At 32.7% G+C, this 21,411-nt stretch overlaps 1 protein-coding gene across 4 annotated transcripts in view; it reads left to right on the top strand.

Moving 5' to 3' along the window:
• Window positions 1-19,549, top strand: part of mim (missing-in-metastasis) — a 105,913-nt gene extending 86,364 nt beyond the window's left edge. For all 4 annotated transcript variants that reach the window (XM_076514889.1, XM_076514887.1, XM_076514888.1 and 1 more), the window contains 6 exons: window positions 1,410-1,578; window positions 1,712-1,916; window positions 3,588-3,709; window positions 7,638-7,717; window positions 8,573-8,732; window positions 14,934-19,549. In XM_076514889.1, coding sequence (XP_076371004.1) covers window positions 1,410-1,578; window positions 1,712-1,916; window positions 3,588-3,709; window positions 7,638-7,717; window positions 8,573-8,732; window positions 14,934-16,492 — 2,295 coding nt within the window. In that variant the 3' untranslated portion in view covers window positions 16,493-19,549. The remainder of the gene's footprint in view (window positions 1-1,409; window positions 1,579-1,711; window positions 1,917-3,587; window positions 3,710-7,637; window positions 7,718-8,572; window positions 8,733-14,933) is intronic.
• The last annotated feature ends 1,862 nt before the right edge of the window (window positions 19,550-21,411 follow it).

The raw sequence follows: 21,411 nt of genomic DNA, 5'->3' as shown, positions 1-21,411 counted from the left end.
TAGAAATAGGTTCAGCTCATACTGGTATACTTTGCTAAGAATCTTGCACGACTGGTATAGAACAAAACATTGTGCTGTGACAATGACTACATGTTATGCCACCATTTCTGACCACACCTGAGAGTACAATGTTCCTTAAGTTTTAAATACACTACCTAGATCCCTTTTTACCTCATTAGTCAAAGGATACCTAGGGCAGTGAGGTACTCTTTTGAGAAGAATGCCCTTTCTGGGTGTTCTCATTTTATATAGTCTGTTATCATTTTTATATGTTCCACATGTTTCTTTCTGAATCCAGTCCATTGACTTTTACTCTGGTTGTGAACTCTCCTTAATCTCTTCTTGATCATACTTTTCAATTGTTGTGGCCTGAAATCTTAAATGTGGTAAATCAGTGGTTTTATTATCCTTTCCATCTGGCTTTTTGTATTTCAGAGGTAAGTATACCTGTTTTGAAATTTGCATTTTTAGAATTATAATTAATTTCAAACAGATACCTCTGAAATGCATTCCCAGACCACCTTTCCATAACCTGGAAATATGTGGATTATGAGATTAGGGCAGTAAAGCAAAGCATATACATATATGCCCTCTAGATGCAGGTACATTAAGTCACTTTACATGTAAGTTGGCACATGCTCCCCAATGTGTCAGGGATATTCAGATGGTTAATGATAACATCAGAGCAACTCAACAAAGGCATAGATCACAATGTGTGTGGGTTGGGGGAGGAGAGATCTGTCAAATTTTGGTCTGATGGCAATTGTCCCTTTGAGTATGTAATAGAGACGTAGCTATCATGAAAAGACAATATGGAAGTTTTGAATTCAATGGCCAAGTTAATGTAGCAAATAAGGTGCTCCCAAATTCTGATATGTTCCATAACTTTTAAGGAAGGGTGTTTCCTTTTTCAGAAGTAAGTATCTGTTTGAAATTTATTTTAATTCTAAAATATTAGTTTTTAGTTGCTATTTTTTATTCTTAATATTTCATTTAAGATATTTTATCTAGATATTATTATTTCTGTAAGATTAATTCCAGGCTGAACTTTTTTTTATGTACAAGGGATGTATATGTGTTAAAATCTATTAAAATTGAAAAATATGCTTAATTTTAATGTTTTTATTTGTTATTTAGGTTTCATTTTAGAAATTGCTAAATTTTTATATAGTAATAATAATTTTCTGATCTTCTTAGCATCGTGTAGGATATTTTTATCTAATTTAGAAATATTTTGTGGACTTTTTTTTAACTTCTCAAATTGTGTGAATATTTGTGAAAAGGATTCTGTAAAGACCCACTAAGAGATGAAAAGCCTAACTAATCATAGAGTTAAACTAAACTTGTCTAACAGAGTGAATAGTTTACTATTAATTAATAATTCTACAGAACATTGTAATCTTTTCCAGGTTTGTGGGTTCACAGATATCAGCAGTAGCTCCTCTAGCACCTCTAGTACACCCCCATCACCTTACACTTCTGTAACTGCTACTTGGCCAAGTCAACAAGATACACACCAAGTTGGACATTCCACTCTTCCTCTAATGAAAAGTCACAGACCACATACTATATCATCAGGTAAAAATTAATATAATCAAACTTTGGAACTTTTGTATTGGCAAAGGAAAATCAGTTCCTAATTGTGGAAGTTGATTCTGTGAAATTGAACTGAATATTTATTTAAGAAATAATTCTCTATGTTTATTATTAGCTTATGAGAGAGCAGGACGTGTTAGGCCTACCCTTACAGTCCACACATTTAAACCATTAGGACAGGAACAGTTTTTTAGTTCTGCCATTGACAGCACAGTTACTTCAGTTTCCACTTCAAATAGTGGTTTGACTCACCTACCAGCTGAAAATGAGGTGTATACTGAGCAGCTACCACAATCACCTAAACCACCTGTTCCTAAAAGGTAAGTATATTCATCACAACAGTGTAATGATACTGTTAGTTTACTAAGTTAATGTAAGCTTGCTATGTGATTACTGTATTTTCATCATGTAGATATTTATTTTTCTGCATAGTTAGAATTACTTGAATGTTCAGCTGGTGTATTATAAGCATATTAATTTTGGTATACTTTATGGTCATGGTATTAATGTTACCATGTTTTATGTTTTAAAGGTAGCACACCATGTTATAATGATAGAAATGCTCTAAAGATGGGCATAATACAATTCTGTAACTGCTATTTTTCAAAAAAATTCCAAATCTCAACAAAATGTAAATGTCAATTCTCATTTCATTTACCGTGTTTCTCCGAAAATAAGACAGGGCTTATATTAATTTTCACTCCAAAATATGACACTAGGGCTTATTTTCGGGGGATGTCTTATTTTGATATATTAAAAAAATGAAGTTACAAAGTAAAACTATTAAACTAACCATTTAAAATAAACTATTATTAAACTATTAAACTAACTGATTAATACTTAAACAAACTAATTAACTAACTATTAAACTAATTAATAAATTAATTTTTTTTTATTTCTTTCCTCTTCCTGCCACTCTTTACTAGGGCTTATTTTAAGGGTAGGGCTTATATTAAAACTATCCCCAAAAATCACACTATGTCTTATTTTATGGGTAGGTCTTATTATCAGAGAAACACGGTTATTTATTGACTGAAAGAGCTTTTGAACAATGCTAATAAGTTTATAAGTCCTTAAATCCATTGATGTTCCTTATTTTTAGAAACAAAATTTTAGTAAAAGTGAAAAAAAAATACAGAGATTGTGCAAAAAAATTTCTCATTCAAAATATTTTTTCCACTTATAAGTAACTTTTCTCAACCTCTGCTGCCCTCTATATGCACAAACTTTTGTTTCCCGTTAGCCTTGTTACAACCTACTTGAGCATTTCGTTGATGGTGGTGGGACAGATTCTAGTGTCTCCTCCCCTGAATGAGTACCAGTATTGATGTGGGTCTATATGGGGACCAGTTATGTTTGAGAGTCAGTACACAACATAATCCCAACATATTCTGGATGAACACGTGTTTCTATACTTTGACTCTTAGTAATTGTAGTTGGTTGTTCCTTTGTCAGAATATATTTTGGTTTTCTTCTCCCAGCTCCAGTTTTAAACTCTGGCATACCTCTTGTCTTCCATCCTATCCCTACACATGTCAAGTCAACAAGATACACACCAAGCTGGACATTCCACTCTTTCTTGTAATGAAAAGTCACTAGTGGATGATAACTGTATTAATTGTACTTAACACCATGTTAGTATTGAGGTACCATATGGTTAATGTTTTAGTTATTTTACTGTGCATTCATATTGGCATTACTAAACTTGTGGCCACATATATTGATAATAATATTATACTTATAACTTGTGATTTTGTTATTCAGTAAGTCAAAAAAATATTTTCAATGAAAAATGCAAATAGCCCATTAAAAAATAGCTCACATTCATAATAGCATCATGAGATAAGTCAACTTTTATTATTTTTTCCCTACATAACAGTGAAACATTACTATCAGTATGCATGTTTTAGACCTATATAGTAATATTTTAAACAAAAGAAAACAACTACTGTAACACTTAATTATCAGGATGATATTGCTGATCTATACAGGGGGAAATCCTTCACAGATAAGACACCATCCATTCCTGAGAAATCACTGTCAGTGAAAAATAAATGTACTTCAATGTCAACATCACCAGGAGTCTGTGCAGGGGTGGAACATGATACAAGAGGTAAGGCTTTTTTTATTTTATTATTGTCTTCTGAACTTGCAGTGTTTATTTGAACTCATTTGGATTTAGAGATACAACTCAGCTTTTAACTTTAAATTAAGCAACCATGAGTTTTCTTTCCTAAGCAACGGTACATTAAATGTTTTATCTTCAACATAAGAATTGCAGGGTGTCCTTTATATCAGTTCATTTGAAGCTAAACGTAAAATGTTTTTTTATTTTTTGAAAACTGTGGTTAATTTTATCTCATCTAGAACTAGATGCTTGGCTAGTGTTTTGTTTAATTAATTCAAAGTCTGTGGAAAACTCATTTGAACTCATTTTAAACTAGCATATAGTTTATTGTTTTATCTCTAACTTGTAGTTTCTGTACAGAGTGAATTTTAACTCTGAATTAACTATGTTGTTTGATGTTTTAATGCTACCATATAATATCCTTGGAATATTTTTATTTCATCAATTCAGTTGGAATTAAACATCTATAGTGTGCAGTTTATGTACTGCAGTGGGAGTCAAAGTATGCACACACTGACCTTGTAAAAAGTATCATTCACATGGTATTGTGAATTTGATGTCAGAGTTATCAACTTTTCATGTACTTTACATTGTTGATTTCCAAGAGTAGATAAAATAGAAAATACCAGGTGATGTTTCAGACTCTCATCCTTCTTCAGATCTAAGTACAAACTGTTAGAGATTTGAAAAAGACAATGAATTATATGGTTTGAACAGTGCCATATAGGTCAGTCTATAGCTGTAGAAGAAATATGTAACAGAATAAATATTTCAAAATGCCTTAAACTGTTTATGCATGTGCTATTCTACATGCTGAACTGTGAGATCCTAATGACAGGGACACTGAAAAACTTTAAGATGTGCATTGTTAAGATTGTAGCTGCTGAGCAAATATAATGGACAAAAGTATTTTTATTATTCTTTGGTAAATCATGTACAATGAGAAGTATCTTGCCCTCTATAACACTATGTAACACAAATTTTGTCTCTGGATAGTTGTGTTATTTCTTAATTGCTTATGTTGTAAAAGTACAGAAAATGGCCATTATTCCCTTCAAACTTTGTTTTTGTGACCTGGATAATGAAATTTAGAAATTAACCTATTTTCCATGTAAAAACAGGCAAATTTGCACATTTTAATTTACATAAGGTCTGAATATAGCAACTTATGAATCAAGATTTACATGTATTTATACTAAAGTTATACATAAATGTTTAAAAGTGAGTGGTTTTTCGAGATTTGCGACTGTAATGTAAATCACTTTCGAGTATCAGCACCCAAATATAGTCTCCCATCATGTTTTCATTATATGCTCCTTGGTAGAGACATTCAAAGTCCTGTATATCTTGGTGGAAGCGCTCACCTTGCTTCTCTGAATATGCTCCTATGTTCTTCTTGAATTTATCAAGATGAGCATCAAGGATATGGACTTTCAGGGACATCTGCAGCCCATTTTGCCTTAGTTCTTCACCAGAGCCTCATAATTATTGGCCTTGTGATTGCCTAAGAAGCCCCGAACCACTGTGACAAAGGTGCCCCAAGGTTTTTTTTTTTCCTACTTGGGGAATTCTGTGCACTCCAGGATCTTCTTTATTTGTGGTCCAATGAAGACACCAGCTTGGACCATTGCCTCAGTCAGCTTAGAGAAGAAGTCTCAAAGGTATTTGAAGGCTGCAGACTACTTATCAAGAGCTGTGACAAATTGTTTCATAAGACCCAATTTTATGTGCAATGGTGGAAACAACACCTTCTGGAGATCCAGAACAGTAGTTAACACTTGAAATTGTGCTTCCTCACAGAGAACTCAGTCCATTGTGGCCAGTGTTTTCTGTTGTAGTGCACTGCAGTGTCCCTGCTGTCCCAAAGGCAAAGATAACAGGGAAACTTGGTAAAGCTTCCTTGGAGACCCATCAGAAATGCCACCATTTTGAAGTCTCCCAATCATACTAATCATACTTTAAGGCTTCTAGCAAGGTTTTGACACTGTTGTATACCTCTTCAAGGTGCACCGAATGAGCCAGGGGAAGAGATGGATATTTGTTCCCATGATGGAACAGCACAGCTTTGAGGCTTTTGGATGAGCTATTAATGAACAGTCACCACTCATTTGGGTTATAGGCAATTCCAATTGCCTTGCACAGACCAGATACATTGTGGCAAAAGCAGAGCCCATCTTGATGAGTGAATGTGTCTGGAGAATGCTTGTAGCTTCTTGATGCTATTTCTGATAAAATCAGGTAGGTCTGTGTGTTCACTTAGGCAGCTAGAACTAAACTGAAGTGGTGAGTGGTGAGCCACTATATATTACTATGGAAAGTTCTTGAAAATTCTCGTAAGTTCTACAACATTCTAGAAAATTCTTGCAAGTTTCAGAAAATTCTCTATTAGCTACTCAGCACTGAATCTACCTGGAATGTTCTGGAAAATGGGTAAATTTGAAAATTTCATTACCCAGGTCTTAAAAGCAAAGTTTGAAGAGAAAAATAGGTCTTTTCCATTTACCTTAGGCATAAGCAATTGGGAAATAACACTTTCTGCTCAGGAACAAGAAAAAGTAAAACTTTTGTTACATTGTGTGCTACATGTGCATTTGTTTTATATGATAAAGGTATTTTCATTTGTAAGAGATACATTTTTGTTAGTCTCATTGATTCTTAGCCAAGTTTTATTTCATGTTTTGTATACATATTTTCTGGAATATTTTATTATTGGGGTATAGTAAACTTAAATGATGATGCTAAGATCGTCTTAGAATACCAAAGATTAAACTAAATTATTAAGACCTAATTTTGGCACTGTGTTCAGGTATTAAGCAAATTAAGTTGGAGTTTCTTCCCTACTTTTTGCTTGCACATCTGTGTATTACAGACTGAATTTGGCAAAAAGTCTTTTCATTTCAGACAAAGAGCTTACAGTAGACAGAATAAAACCATGACTAAGGGGATGTCAAGATCTGAAAATGTAGTTCAGGGAAAGTCCTCTCCTGGAGATAATGAGCATGAGATTTGCATAATGATATTCTAATAGCTGAACAGTAGTGTCTGAATTACCATATCTGCCAACTCTTGGGTTTGATTGAGGTAGCTAGTGCATCACAATATACCAATGACTTGAGGTAGCCCTATTGCAAAAATTAGAATGTTGTCATTCGTGTATGAAATGCCTGCTAATTTTTCACATCTTGAAAACAATGACACAACAAAATCTTGAATGTCCAAGTGATGTGGGGTGAAGTACTATCTTGCACAAAGATTGTATCATTCAAAACACACTTTCCTTGATGTGTAGGAATAAATAACATGTTTTATTGGGGATTGGCAGCATCAACCATTCAGAATTAACCCAATATGTGTGGTGCTAATTTTATGCAGTTTAAGCTATGCAAGTTTTGTAGTCTGTATCTCAGGGTGATCTTTGTTTTTGACAGTAGTTTGCTTATCTCTTCATATTATTAGTTCATTAGATCTCTTTGATGATTAGTTTTCAAATTATAACCATTAGAATTTAATAATTGATTTTATAATAAATGCAGTTTTTTTCTTGGAGTATTTTAATTTTATGTGTGGTAAAACTTAAGTGTGAATAGAGTGATTAACTTCATAATTATATTATAATGTTATCTGTATTGAAAAACTAAATTTAGAATAAAATAATTGACTTTCTAATAATACTGTGATTTCTTCTTGGAGTAGTATATTTGTGTGCATGGTAAAATAAAAAATAAATTTGAATAGGGTGGTTAACTTTCTTATAACCCTTTAGTGTTGTCTTGGAGTAGTTTAGCTTTTTGCAGGAGAATATGAAATTGAGAATAAAGTAATTGACTTTATTATAACTATGAAGCATTGTCTTGGAGAAGGTTTGTTCTATCTGTGGTAACACTAAAATGTTTTCTTTAATATGGTATTGTAGCTTCATCACCACCAACTTATGTCAACACCAGTGAACTTGCATCCTTGGCTACAGCTAGATCTTCAGATGGCCCAAAGAAGGTATTTGGTTATTTCTTTTCAATTTCAGGTATTAATTATGTGATTCTTACTGTTGTTAATGATTTTTGCAAACCTCAGTAAATCAATATGTGATTGAATCAAGTTGTGTATCCTGTTTTGTGAAATACTTTAAGACTTCAATGCAGTATTTAATATTGGACTGAAACTTTTAAGAGTCCCTACAACTGCATTTTGAGGAGCTCTTTGGTGATTTTAGGAATGTTTTCATAATACCATATAAAAATTATTTAAGCTATTTATACTTGAATTGTGTATTTCAATAATAGATTAAAAACTTTATAAAAGGTATTTATTTAAAAAATCTTACAATTTTTCTTCACATAAAAAACAAGGATCATAATGTACTTTAATCACCCATTACAACAAATGGTCTGATACCTGTGTTGAAAGTGATATGATCTAGCTATTCTAAGAACCACAGCTGCAAAAATGATATTCTCATAGTGGATCTTTTTGTGTCATGTATGAATGATTCTGAATAATTATATACAATATTCTGATAAACATTTTAAAGTAACTCTAGGCTGTATTGTTTTGTTTTACTTAATAAAATTTGTAAATTATGTGAATTGTTGGATTAATCATTCCTTTCTCAACCTTCTTTTGTAAGTATTAATGTTGCTTTTAAACATCTATAATACTTTTATGTGTATAATTTATGCAACATCTTGCATTCAATTAGTTCCTGGAATTATAGTACAAAAAATATTAGCTTATTGCTATGATGAGAACATGTAATGATATAACTTTTTGTATTGAAATGAAAAACAAGAAAATATGTTTGATTCTTTCACTATAAGATTAGGAAAAAATATCATGTTAACTGTATTACAGAAGGAACTTGCTGCAATGATAGCCCGTAGTTTCAACGAGTTGAAGGAACAGCATAGACCACCCACTAGCACAGGACATTATCGTAGACAGAGTGATACCACCAACGTCATGTCGTCTTTTGTTGACAGCAAAACATCTGAAGGCTCTCCAAGATTTAAAGGTGTTTAGCAGTTTGTTTAAAATTATTTTCCTATGTAAGGTAATTTACTTAAAGAGAAAGTGTTGTAATAATGGAAAATATGCTGGGTGACATTTTCTTAGTAACATGATGTAAAATAAGAATTTTGTTAAAGTAGTAGAAAGGGGAAAGATTTTGTTGCTTTTCCGTTATTTCAGATGAAAGATTGTCTGAAATAGTACTAACCACTTCTTTGATAGATTGTTTCGGCAGAGTATTAATGATAAAACTTTGTAGAATGGACAGCAACTGTCTGTTGTGGAGACATGAGTGTAGAGAATGATGTTTTGAAAGTTTTCCGTCTTCAGGTCTGAAGACTTTTAAAACATCATCCTTTACACTTGTGTCTCTACAACAGGCAGTTGCCATCCTTTCTACAAAGTTTCATCAGTACTAACCACTGTTTTCACATACTCTTATTTTTAACTAGACAGCTTTATAATATAAGAGATGATAGGTAATTAATGCCATACTGATATAGTTTGTTTGTTGGTAAGGTGTGATTTTATTTTTCACTGAGAATAGAACTTCTGAGAAAGGCTTAGAATTACAGGTCATTTTTGTTTGTTAGAAGAAATCTTGTTTTTTATGCAAACAGAGTGTCTTGTTCAATTAAATAAAAGTAATTATCTAAACTTAATACATGAATAATGACTATTGTAGAATATTTTAATATTCTATATTCACATATTAAGGTCACAGTGAAAGAGCAGCAAGACATTTTTTTTGTCCTCCCTTTTCTGGATTTAAATATTAAATACTCAGGTAAATTTTTTCAGCTTTTGCTTATCATAAACTTTCCTATAGTGGTTAGAATTTTCACTTAGATGTATAAACCTTTTTTGTTTTAATAAAAATGTAGATAATAATTTCCATTATATTTTTTATTAAATTTCCACATCATTTTTGAAGTGAAAAATAGGACTTCTTTTCTTCAGAATCTAATAATTGTGTATCTGTTCCTGTTGTGAATGTGGAATCACTAATTTGCTGTCTATTTACACATATAAAGAGATAGCTAGAGCAAGTTGGAGACAATTTGCCCAACGTTTATTGGTACTATAAGGGGATTGAGACACAAATATTATACTTCTAATTCTGATATGATACTTTACCTCCACTCACGTAATAACTTTTACATAACAATCTTCCACTGGCACAGCTAACTTTTTACGTACTGTAGAATTTAACCTTCACTTCTCAATTTGGTACAGTAGCATGAAGACTTATTCAAATTTTGTGAGTGTATGATTTCAATTTCTCTATCATTGCTTACATGTCATTTCCCAGGTGGTCAGGTTTTAGTTATGTACTGTATTTGCACACGTCCTGCTTGGATGGTTTGAATAAAAGGTGCTTTTCCATGCTACTTCATAAGCTTAAAGGGAAAACAGCTGGAGCTGTCATCCTACCACAAACCACCAAACAAATACCCAATACTGCCTTGTATTGCACTGGAATTGACCCAACAGTTGCAGTCTAATGCACCCTAGCTATTCTACACTATTTGGCATGTCTTATTGCTTGTGGATGTGCACCTTTTTTTGCAGAATTTAGCAATATATATTTTCACAATGGGTGAAGAATATACTTGGTTTAGATTTGGTGAAGTCTTTCATGGACGTGCTTCTCCACAGAGAGATGTCACACTATATGGCCATTCTTCAGATGCTTTATGATGGGTGCTTATCTAAATGAATTTTGCTCAAGTCCATCAACAAGGTTAATGTGGGGTTGTAGCTGTTTCATGTGTGGAAGTAAGGTGTCATGTCAAAAGTTATAGTTTCCCTTAACTGAAATTGTATTTCTGATGGATATCTACTTGCACACTTACCACCCTTCCTTCTCACTACTAGTGCTTCTTTAATGTTTAATTTTAAAGTGAATATTGAGTTTTACAGCGTTAAACAGATGGAGGTAGGTGGGAATATCAAGGCTAGATGCAGCATTAAATGAGTAAAGCTATTATCTGAGTAGAAGTACCTGTTGGAAACATTTTCAGTTTAAGAATATTATTACATTCAAGAACCTGTGTAATGTTAACAGTATTAAAGCCATGCATATAAACAGTCCAGGCATCACCTGTTCTCCCTAGGTAAATTTTCAGTCTCATGCTTCGATTCTGACAAAATTATAACACTAAATTTAATTATTTATTAAAGCTTGAGATAATTAACAATAAAAAATTTCCATTTGTTTTTCTCTCATTGAAAGAAAATTGCATACGTATTGCTTAATGTCCAACTTGTGTGCAGTTTTATACTTGCTTAAAATGGTTGCCAGCCAAACTAGTTCTGTTTTCTTCCTGGATAAAGAGAGTAAAATTTTAAGTGTGATAAAGATGCAAGGAACTAATATGTTAAATATTCTTGTACTTGCATTAAAATATGCTTTTCAGATTCCATTTAGTCAGTCTTCTTAAGAGAAGTTGCAATTAATTCACACAGTTCTGTTGTACTGAAACCTGTTACTTTGCAACCTGACAAGCAGATTTGAAGTTCTGATATGATACTTTACCCCTTCTCACATAATAGCTTTCATCGATTTGTGTTGTTCTCTATATAAGTAAATTTTTGCTCACCACTATCCTTGAATCTCCCACCTACCTTAACATGATATAACTGCATAGACAATTTCAAATGAGCACATGACAACCTTCCACCAATAGGTGTGCAACACATCCTTCTAGCATAGCTGGTCCCCTATGTATTGTAGAGCACACTCATTACTTCTCAGTTTGGCATTCACAAGTGCAGTTTTGCAATTTTGTTTTGTTTTTTTACATTGCATTTTTTGCTATATCTTTTAACTTTCTTGTGACAGGTTTGTTTGTTTTATTTCCACACTATAAACTTCTGGTTTAAAGTACAACTACTGCTTCTGGTATGGATCTTTTCACAAATGATCCTGTCAGTCTTAACACTACAATGGTTTCATGCTCCACACTTTTGTCAAATGGGATTCCAGTCTCAATGCATCAGGTGGTGGGGTATTATATGCAACCTATAGCACCTCCTGAAACATTGTTAAATCTACCTTATTCTGGAGAATTTGTTGCTGAGGACAAAGACTTGGACAGCCTTTTTATATATTTTGCTTTCATGGCTAATTCTCAATCTAATTCTATACATCTCTCATTCTTTCTCAGTGTATCTCACACTTGTTACTTTCCCATTTACAATGATTCTTCTACATTCAGGACCAACATCCAATAATTGTTTTTCTCTCTCTTTTTTTAGATATCTATGTTAACCAATTCTTGATTTAACTTAATTCAGGTGCCAGTATGCCTCATTCCTCCCATGTCTGGCAGACATGCATGCCTTAGCTTACATTAAGTCTGAGTTTCCTTTTTTTTGATTCTCAGATATTAGAGTTACAGATTCAGGCATGGGGCTTGGATCCTTCTGTTACCCTTCATTTTTCTCTTGCACAGCTTTCTCATCTTTGTCTTACCCTAACAACATTTTAACATCTTTCATCCATTCATCTCTTCTCTAAAGCTTTCTCATATTTCTCTGAGTATTTTTGTGATGAATGTGGGTTCTTCTCTTTTCTCTACATTGGTCCATTTGTCTTCATTAGCTTTGTCGTTAACATTTACCTGCATATTGTCTGCATAACCTTTGTTTGGCTGCATTTCTTTGCTAATCTAATTTTAGAAATGTCCCTGATTCTGTAGACATGTGAGGCAGCAAACTTATGTTCCTCTGCTTATTCTCTTGTTCCCATCTTCCTCAATTCCTTCCTGTTTGTTTTTGACCTCCAGCTTCATTTCCTCTCCCTGTACTGCTTACTGTGTTTTGGCTCATAGCTGTAAGATGCTCCATTGTTGTTTTTTAAGACATCATTATTGTAAGTATTTACCCCTTAGGTTCCAGTTCAGTGTGGAACAGTATGGTTGTTCCAAGATGCTCATTTGTGACATAATTTTGCTGCAAGTTGTTGGCTTCTTCAGTTGTTAACAAATGATCTGATTCTTTATTTTTTTCCCCATTATTTGCAACCCATATTTCTTTCCCTCATTGGGATCAACTTTGTTGTTAGCATCTAAGGCAATTTGAATTTCTTCCAGAAAGATGCTATTGAACAAGTGTTTATTCCTTCTCTAGTCATTTATTTTCATCTGTTTGTTATCCCCAAGAAGACAGGGTATTGCTAAATCTCAATCTGTTAAACCAAAATGGCTTATCGAATTGGAAAGTCATATATTGTCCCTTCTCAATATCTTATTCGTTTGGTGTGGAGGTCACCTCCCTCATCAGGGCTTAACCTTCTCCTTTGCATATCAGGAATACAGATTTCTCTCTTTCCTTACATGCAAGGTTCTCTCTCTTTTTGGAGCTTAGGCTTCCATGGAATCCATTTTTCCTTGGGGTTTTGCATTCATTCATTGTTTTCATTGGGTAATGTATTATGAGTATTCAAACTCGTCCATTTTTTTTGCTTTTATTCTACAAGTCAACTTTGTCTGGTGCATTGATAGAGACACACTGTAGGTGGTGTTCTTTCTCCTTGTCTCAGTCTTCATCTCTTTACAGATGCATTATTGACAGAAGGGCATATTTGAGTTTTCATGAGATTGCAAGTTGTTAATCTATGATCAACTTGACTCTACAAATCAGTCTTTTAGAGCTCCGAGCTATTTATCAGGCATTGACCATTTCTTTTGTGTGGTGCAGGGGACACCTTTTCATGATTCATTCCAATATTTCAACTGTAGTCTATTATGTTAACATTCAAGGGAATACTTGAGCTCATTTTTTTGTTTTAGAACACTTAATCTCCTTTTTAGGGCCCAATCTCAACAACTTATTGCTTATTACAATATTGTTGCAGAATGGCTTTCTCATCCCTACAAAGTTCTGCTGATGGAGTGATCTCTTGCTTCTCAGGTGTTCCAGTGGTTATGCTCCCAATTGAGTACCATCCATGCATATGCAAAAAAACACTTCATGGATTTAAATTTACATTAAAACAAATATTTTTGCCTTTCATAGTCTCTCAAATGCAATGCACCTGTAGTCAAAATTCAACGTAATGCTCCTTGGTAGTGATCTTGTTATTCTCAGCCACATAAGCCTTAGTATGTGTAACATGCTGAATGCTCATTCATATCTGTTCTATATGGTTTACAGTATAGGAAATGGGGTGGAAAATGGCTATAAAACAATAATACAACAATAGATTAGCCTATTTATTGTACAAGAGTAAAGTCATGCAAATTAATAGTTTGCATTTTGATTAATTGTCATACAACCAATTATCAGTTACTATTCCAGAGTAAAGCATATGAAAGCATGAGTATGCCATGTTATTCCCAGTACTAGTAGCACTTAAATACATTGTTTCTGAGATAAAATGATGTTCTAGTAAAGACCTTGCCAATGATTTTGCTATATGTGTAGGAATGCTATGTTGATAACAGTAAGAAACACCTTAACACAAACTTTATAGAAAGAAGAAAAGAGTAGTTTAGATTTTTTTTGAGTTAGGTTAGAAAAAATAACATATAAACTATCAAGTTTTACTGGAAAAACAGTTTGAAATGTATTTAGGGGAGTCTTAGGGATTACAGAAGGGAAGTTTGAAATATTTAAGAAAAAGTGTTTTTAATTTTAACAGGAAAATCACTTTGCACACAGATTATTCAAAACAAATACTCAATATATTTATGGGCAAGTCTTTATTTTATTTTATTAGAAATACTTCACTAAAAAATTGATTTTTTGTATGTTAAAGACTTACTACCAAATACTACCAAATGTTATGAAGATGTACACACTATATTGAAAGTTAGAAGTATTAAATCTACAAAGACTTTAAACAAGTCATATAGACCACACCCTGTTGAAAAAGTCAATAAAAACCTTAGTTTTATACCTTTAGTAAGTCATGCACAATTTTAATATAAAGGTTAGCTAATAGTTTTTGAGAATTTTATGACCCACACAAAAAACTGCTTAGTTACCCATTCTTTATTATTAATGCTTAATGCTGGTGTACTACCCTTCCATATGTGATTACTAACACAAGAGGACACTTAACCTTTTTAGACAAGCTCTGTTCATTTGTGTTTGTGTGTGAATAAAAACTAAAAGAGAAGTTTCACAAGGTATTAATAATTCTGTTTATTTATGTTTTTTATTATTTTTCTATGGTTGTCCTTTTCTTTACCTCCAGGGCTATCAGCAGAGTGCAGTAGTCACACTTCTAGCCTGAGACGTTCAAGTTGTAAGACAAGTAGCAAACCTCCTCCTCCTGTTCGCCGATCATCTACTTTGTCCACACCAACTCACAGGAAAAGTTCTCTTGGAACTGGTAAATCTTTTTCCTTTAGTTCACCAATTTCATCACCAAAGTCAATAAGACAGCAAATATTTAGTAAGGAAAAAGTGACCAAATCAAGTTTTATCAAAATATCTGGGATGACTGAAGGTGTGACTTCACCAGAAGAAGACTTCAACACTTCTCGTGCTCGACTTATACAGACATTGAATGCTAAGTTGTCCCAGCAACAGCAAGTTTTTAAAGAACCCCAGTCAAAAACTGATTTTGGTAATTCTTACGGAAAGACATCAGATGCTCACCTAGAGGAGCTAACATTTGCTTTGGAACAACAAAAAGTTAGTGATTCCCCATTGCACAGAAAAAATTCTGCAGAAAATACTGTTTTATCAAAAACAAGTGTTTGTAAAAATAATACTTCTGAGACAAAAAGTCATAATTTAAGCTCTTCCAAAGATGTGGTTTTTCACACTTCTTCCCACAGTTTGGATTCTACTGACCATACAGAATCTTCTGACAAGCATGGTATCACCCTAGCCCAAAAAGAGACATTAGTTCAAAATTTTAGTGTTGCTCTTGCTAACAAGCAAATTAATTCCCGTCATAGTTTATCTTCTGACAACAGTTTTACATCTATTGATCATGATGTCTTTCAGTTTGATGTATTGCCTCAACAACATTCATCCAATGAACCTGCCAGTGAAAGTGAAAATCCCTTAAAACAAGACTTCATAGAGGCCTTAAATGCCAAATTAGCACAAAAGCAAAAAAGTGATAAAAGAGGTTCTAGTCAGGGACAGGTTCATTCTAAGGGTTTAGAAACTGATTTGCCTCTACATGCTGCAAGATCTGAGAAGATTCAACAACAAAAAAGTGAAAAACAAGATTCAATTCAAGAACATGTCTTGATAGATAACCTTTCAACAGCCCATGATGTGAGATCTGAGATAATACATCTACAGAAAAGTGAGAAACAGGGTTCAGTTCAAGGACATGTCTTAACTGATAACCTTTCACCTCTACATGTTGTGAGATCTAACGTATTTAAAGAACACAAAAGTAGGAGACAAAGCTCATTGCAGGCACACGTTCAGCACAAAACTGTAGAGGTAACTCAACCTCATCATGCTGTGATGTCTGACTTAGTTCTCCAGGGAAAAGGTGAAAGAAAAGGTTCCTTGCAGGGACTAGTTCATCATGAAAATACTGAAGACCATTCACTCTGTCGTGTTATTAGAGCTGGCACTGATATGCAAAAAAGAGAGTCAACTAGAAGTTTTGGTGCTGGTCACCCATCCCAGACAGAAGCTGCAGCTAGAGTTCACTACTGGTTGTCAAAACGTGGATCTATTGATCTAAACACGTGCCGAGAGTCCTTAATGAATCAGATTCGACAGGGAACAGCACTGAAAAAGGTACCAACCAATGATCGCTCGGCACCACGTTTTTCATGACGCTTGCATGTGGTTTTCATCTGGCACATCTAGCCAGACAAGTTTTTTTGTGTAGTAGTAGCTTATTCCTTATCTAAATGTAATTCCTATTAGGATCAGCATGTTTCCTAGTGGTGGGGTTATCATGCCAAAGCAGGAATACCATGTTTTCTGCTTGACTTGCTCTTGCTGAAATAGAATACTTGCCTTTATCTGATTTTTCTCTTGAGCTCATACCTGAAAATTATAATAGTTAATAAGTAGTAGAATCTAGATTCTATTTAAATTTGTACTTGCATATTTTTTAAAAAATAAGGTTTTGTGTAGTTAGTTGTGTAGATGAAAGCCACATCTGTTGTAGTCAGCTCTGTCAGAAAAAACAAAAAAAATTATTATGGAAGGATTTCTTCAGTCTTATTTCATGTTTTCAGTAATGCTTCTCTATCATATAGATATAATTCTGTATTTTTGATAAAATGTTCATTCAGTTATATTATGTTCTTTTTAGAATGTTTCTGGATGATAGAACATTCTTTATCAAAGTACAGAAGAATATTAATAACTTTCAGAAATTTCAAGGCAGTTCTAATTGTTGTTCACCATTTTTTCTTACTTGTGAGTTTTATTTACTTAAACTTCATTAGTAATATAAGAATATTCTTACACAGTTTTTATACATATAAAAATATTAGTATTTCAGTAAGTGCAAGCTGGTAAAGATATTTCCATTAAGTAATTTCTTTGTGTTTGTTGTAACATGTAAGCAAAGATTTTTAGTAAATTACAACTTACCTAAAAGTAAGCAATGTTTAACAGATCTATGTTTTAGAAAAACCAACCACATAAAATAATTTGTTGGTGTTTTTTAGTCTATGACATGGCTGACATGTTCACAAGCCATAATTATGCATGTACTGCTATTGTAGATGTAATTTTAACTATTAACTAATTTAGGTTTCATATTTCTGAAATCTACTTAACAAGATAGACATTGACTTCTGTACTTACTTCCTTTCATGTATCCTACTATAAACTTGAATAATATATTTATGCCTGTTATCTTTAAAATATCCATATGGCAGCAAAAGCTGTTCAAGGAAAATATTGTGTGTCTTAAATATTTATGTTCATACTGTATGTAGCTAAAATGATCTGTATGTGAGAAATTCTGGGACCTGACAAGTCGATATTTGTCGAGATCAAATGAAGTATTCTCTTACTGGGTACCTTTTGAGGGGATGTTTACCCATTATATTACTTAAATTAATAATGTTTTTTATCAGAAACAAAATAATTTCCATTCTGTATTCATTTTGTAATAACTAAAGCATTATATACAACACCAAAACTTGTATTTATTATTTTTAAGTTTATATTTTTGTAACAAACTAATTTTGTATATATGTTTTATACATTTTGTTGGCAAAACATTGTTCATTTTTTCAAAGTTTCTATGAGGGTCCTTATAAATTTTCAAAGCAAATGATAAACTAGAAAATACATTTTTATCTCTGAAATTTAACCCTTGTAAATGTACACTTGTGTAATGACTTACATTTGATTTAGAATTAAAACCTCTTGTGTGCAATGTGTGCAGAAATTTAAAAATGGAAAAATCTTTTATATTATAGTACTTTGAAGATGTCATACCAAGGTAAAAAAATTATAGTTAACAAAATATTTTCTGTATATTTTAATTTGGTATCTGATGGTTTTACAAAAACAAAAATAATATAAATTTTGAACATTTTTTTCCAGAATGATTTTCTGTATAATTTATATTTAATTAATCATCTGTTGTGTGAAAATGTTATAAAAAGACTAAATTGCAAATATGATATACATTGAGTATAATGCAATGTCGACCATTTAGTAAGTTTTTTAAATTTTTGTTTCATATTTGGTGCTGGATGATCTTGAATTCTTACTTCATTCCCTTTTGTATTCTAATTTGGAATTGTCTATGAAGGGTTAATCACACTTGTTAAGAGTGATGTACCTGGTCTCATTCTGACTGTGTAAATATTACTACTTCATGTGGCCATGAGCACAAATGCTCAACACCACAAAATCCATTGTAACAAGCTTCTGCTAAACAAAAAGGGATGGAATCAATCTTGCATCACATATCTAAAAAACTTCTGCAGATCCTCCAGTGTATTTGAAGGTCAACTTCCAAGAACATATTTAAGTAGACCAAAGGTAGATAAGATTGTTGAATGATTCTAGGAACTTGACAAACTTGTTCAAAGAGTTTGCAGTAATTTCAGTTTGTTCAGACATCTTTCCTATAATACTCATTGATTTCCAGGTGAATAAGCTTGTGTTTGTTGTTGTTTGTTATGCTTAAAACAGTATCAGGAAATCTGCCATCTTCAGTATAATGTACTTTTGGACTGGAGGGTTCTCTTTCACTTTGTGAGTGAAGTTATTGCACATTTACTAAGGCTTGAGATACAGTTTCAGAAACAACTGTTGCCCAAAGTGCTCTGTTATGCAAGATTTCACACTTTCATAAGGAACATTGAGGGCTCCTTTCATGACAATGCTTTATTTTTTGTTATTACATTATTTCACAATCTCACTATAGCATTTCACTTGGAAATGGTTGCAACAAAAGTATCAGTCTATAAATCTTCAAGAAATCATTGCACTTTTGAATATCTGTGAAATAAATACATGTGCACTAAACATGTTGCCACAGCTCGCAAATTAAAATCTTCTTACAAAGTGTGATTAACTTCCTACAATCCTTAATGTAAACATTGCATAGCTTTAGTTTGAAATGTTTTCTATAGTGTTTATTAGCTGTGAGCATTCCATGGTGTATTTTGTGTTTAAAATGATCAAAACTATCCTTATTCACCTTGTATTTTTTGTACATTTTATAATCAGAAATAATTATGTTAAATGAAGTCCACTAACTCACCATGTTAGTATATTCTGTAGTTTTTCCTCTAAGCAAACTTTGTACGTCTTAAGAAAAAAAACAAGTATTTAAAAACTGAATGAACACTATTTACCTGGGATGAATGTAAAATGTTGTGAAAAAAAAAGAGATAAAGGTTTTGTGCTGTAAATGTCTGAATACATAACTGTTTTCAGTCGTTTTGATTGTAATTTCATTTAACATCATCACTTTAACATTCGTATCTTAATGCAGGCGAGAAAACATAAGTCTATTTGCTAAAAACTATCACTAACTGATGAATAGTCAAAGCTACACTTGGTATATTCAGATGAAGTTAGATAGGTCTGTTAAGCAGCTGGAGATTGTTCAAAATATAGAATATTGGTGTAATACTGAAACAGTTACTTAAATGAGTAATTATTAAACAAAATAATGAGGCCGAAGACAAATGTAGAATAAAATGTGCAGTCTATATTAAAATTAAAAAAAACAAGCATGATGCATGTACTCACAGTTCTTAATAGCACCAAATGATTGCTTCTGCTAGCTCTTCTGTAATCAACTGTTGCACTTGAAATAATATACCAGAAGAGCCTGATTAGATGAAGGTCCAGACTGATTATATCCAAGATTTTTTAATTTGCAAGCAATCTCGCATTTTGTATTTATCCATTGTAGAGTATGCTATTTGTGACTGATCTTTTTCATTATGTTGGTTGGGCCATAACCCTTAGACATCACGTGCACAACCATTGAAGAAATGACTGCTGTTGACATGCTTACATAATCTATATATATAATAGCCAAGAGTCTATCTCCCGAACAGTTAATCATATGAAGTGTAATACACATCAAAATGCATCTTTTAAAGAGTACATTACTGGGATAGTAATCATTTTTATTCATGAAAGTTGATATTGATCCATCCATGAGCCTTCAAGTGTGTCAAACGATCAGTAAAAAAAGCTTAAGAACAAAGATGATTCTTTTTGTGAGAGAATTTCATGGGAAAAAAGGAATTTCCTCCATTGACTGGTTGAAAGAAATATTCTGAAGACAGGAAGAACGAAAAAACACGTAGTAATGACAACTGTCAAAAAAGTGCTCACTTCAATAGCAGTATTTTCTTTCATTTAGTAAAAAGACAAGGAATGGTACCCCCATGGAAAAAAAACTGTGACTATTAGCGAACCTAAGTATTCTGTGTATTAGATGCATCCATTCCATCGACAGCCAAACATTTTTGAACACTGCAGTAAATCTTCTTTGCTTAAAAATAAGTGCAATGAAATTTTCCTTATTGAAGTAACATATGGAATAATAGAAGACAGTTGTAAATTGTCCACTAGTTTATCGTACTGCATATGTGCTTTGCTTTGATCCATGGAGGTGGGTTGGATTGCACTTTTTATATTTATTCATCATTATCTTCAAGAAAATTACCATTGAATTGTTTCAACGAGTTTCACCTGGTAAATATACTTTTACAAGTAGGTTGGGACACAAAGTATATTCAAGTACACCATTTTGCTTTCCTACTTCAAGGTTGCCCTCAAGCTGATAGTTAACTTTAATTTTAAAATCAATAAAGCTGGTTGAAAATTGTGTTAACTCTCTCTTGCTACAATATCATAGCCCTTTGACCATTTAACATAGAAAACCCTACATTATTAAAATCCTTTTTTAACAATGGAATGCAATATAGAAGACATAACTGGTAAATAAAGAAAATAATCAACAGAAAATATTGTACAATCGAACCCTTGAGAAAATTCAAAACTTTTGCAGGAATAATTCATTGTGACAATTTTTTTTTTCAATTCACCCGCTCAAGGCATGGTTATAAGGTCCAATATTGGGCACAGTAAATCTATAAATATGTTGTTTCATTAATTTAAAAAATTCCTGGGCATAATGTCAAAATACTGCTTTTAATCAAGAATATTACTTTTAACAAAACATCTAGGCCTTGGAAGACAGAGGCTGACTTATGTCAAGAGTTCATCCAAACAAGGGAATATATTTACAT

Source organism: Tachypleus tridentatus, chromosome 7 (assembly GCF_004210375.1).
Source record: "Tachypleus tridentatus isolate NWPU-2018 chromosome 7, ASM421037v1, whole genome shotgun sequence".
In the NCBI taxonomy this organism is placed as follows: domain Eukaryota; kingdom Metazoa; phylum Arthropoda; class Merostomata; order Xiphosura; family Limulidae; genus Tachypleus; species Tachypleus tridentatus.
Note: the sequence above shows the minus strand (reverse complement) of the source record. Positions and strands in the feature narration are given on the sequence as shown.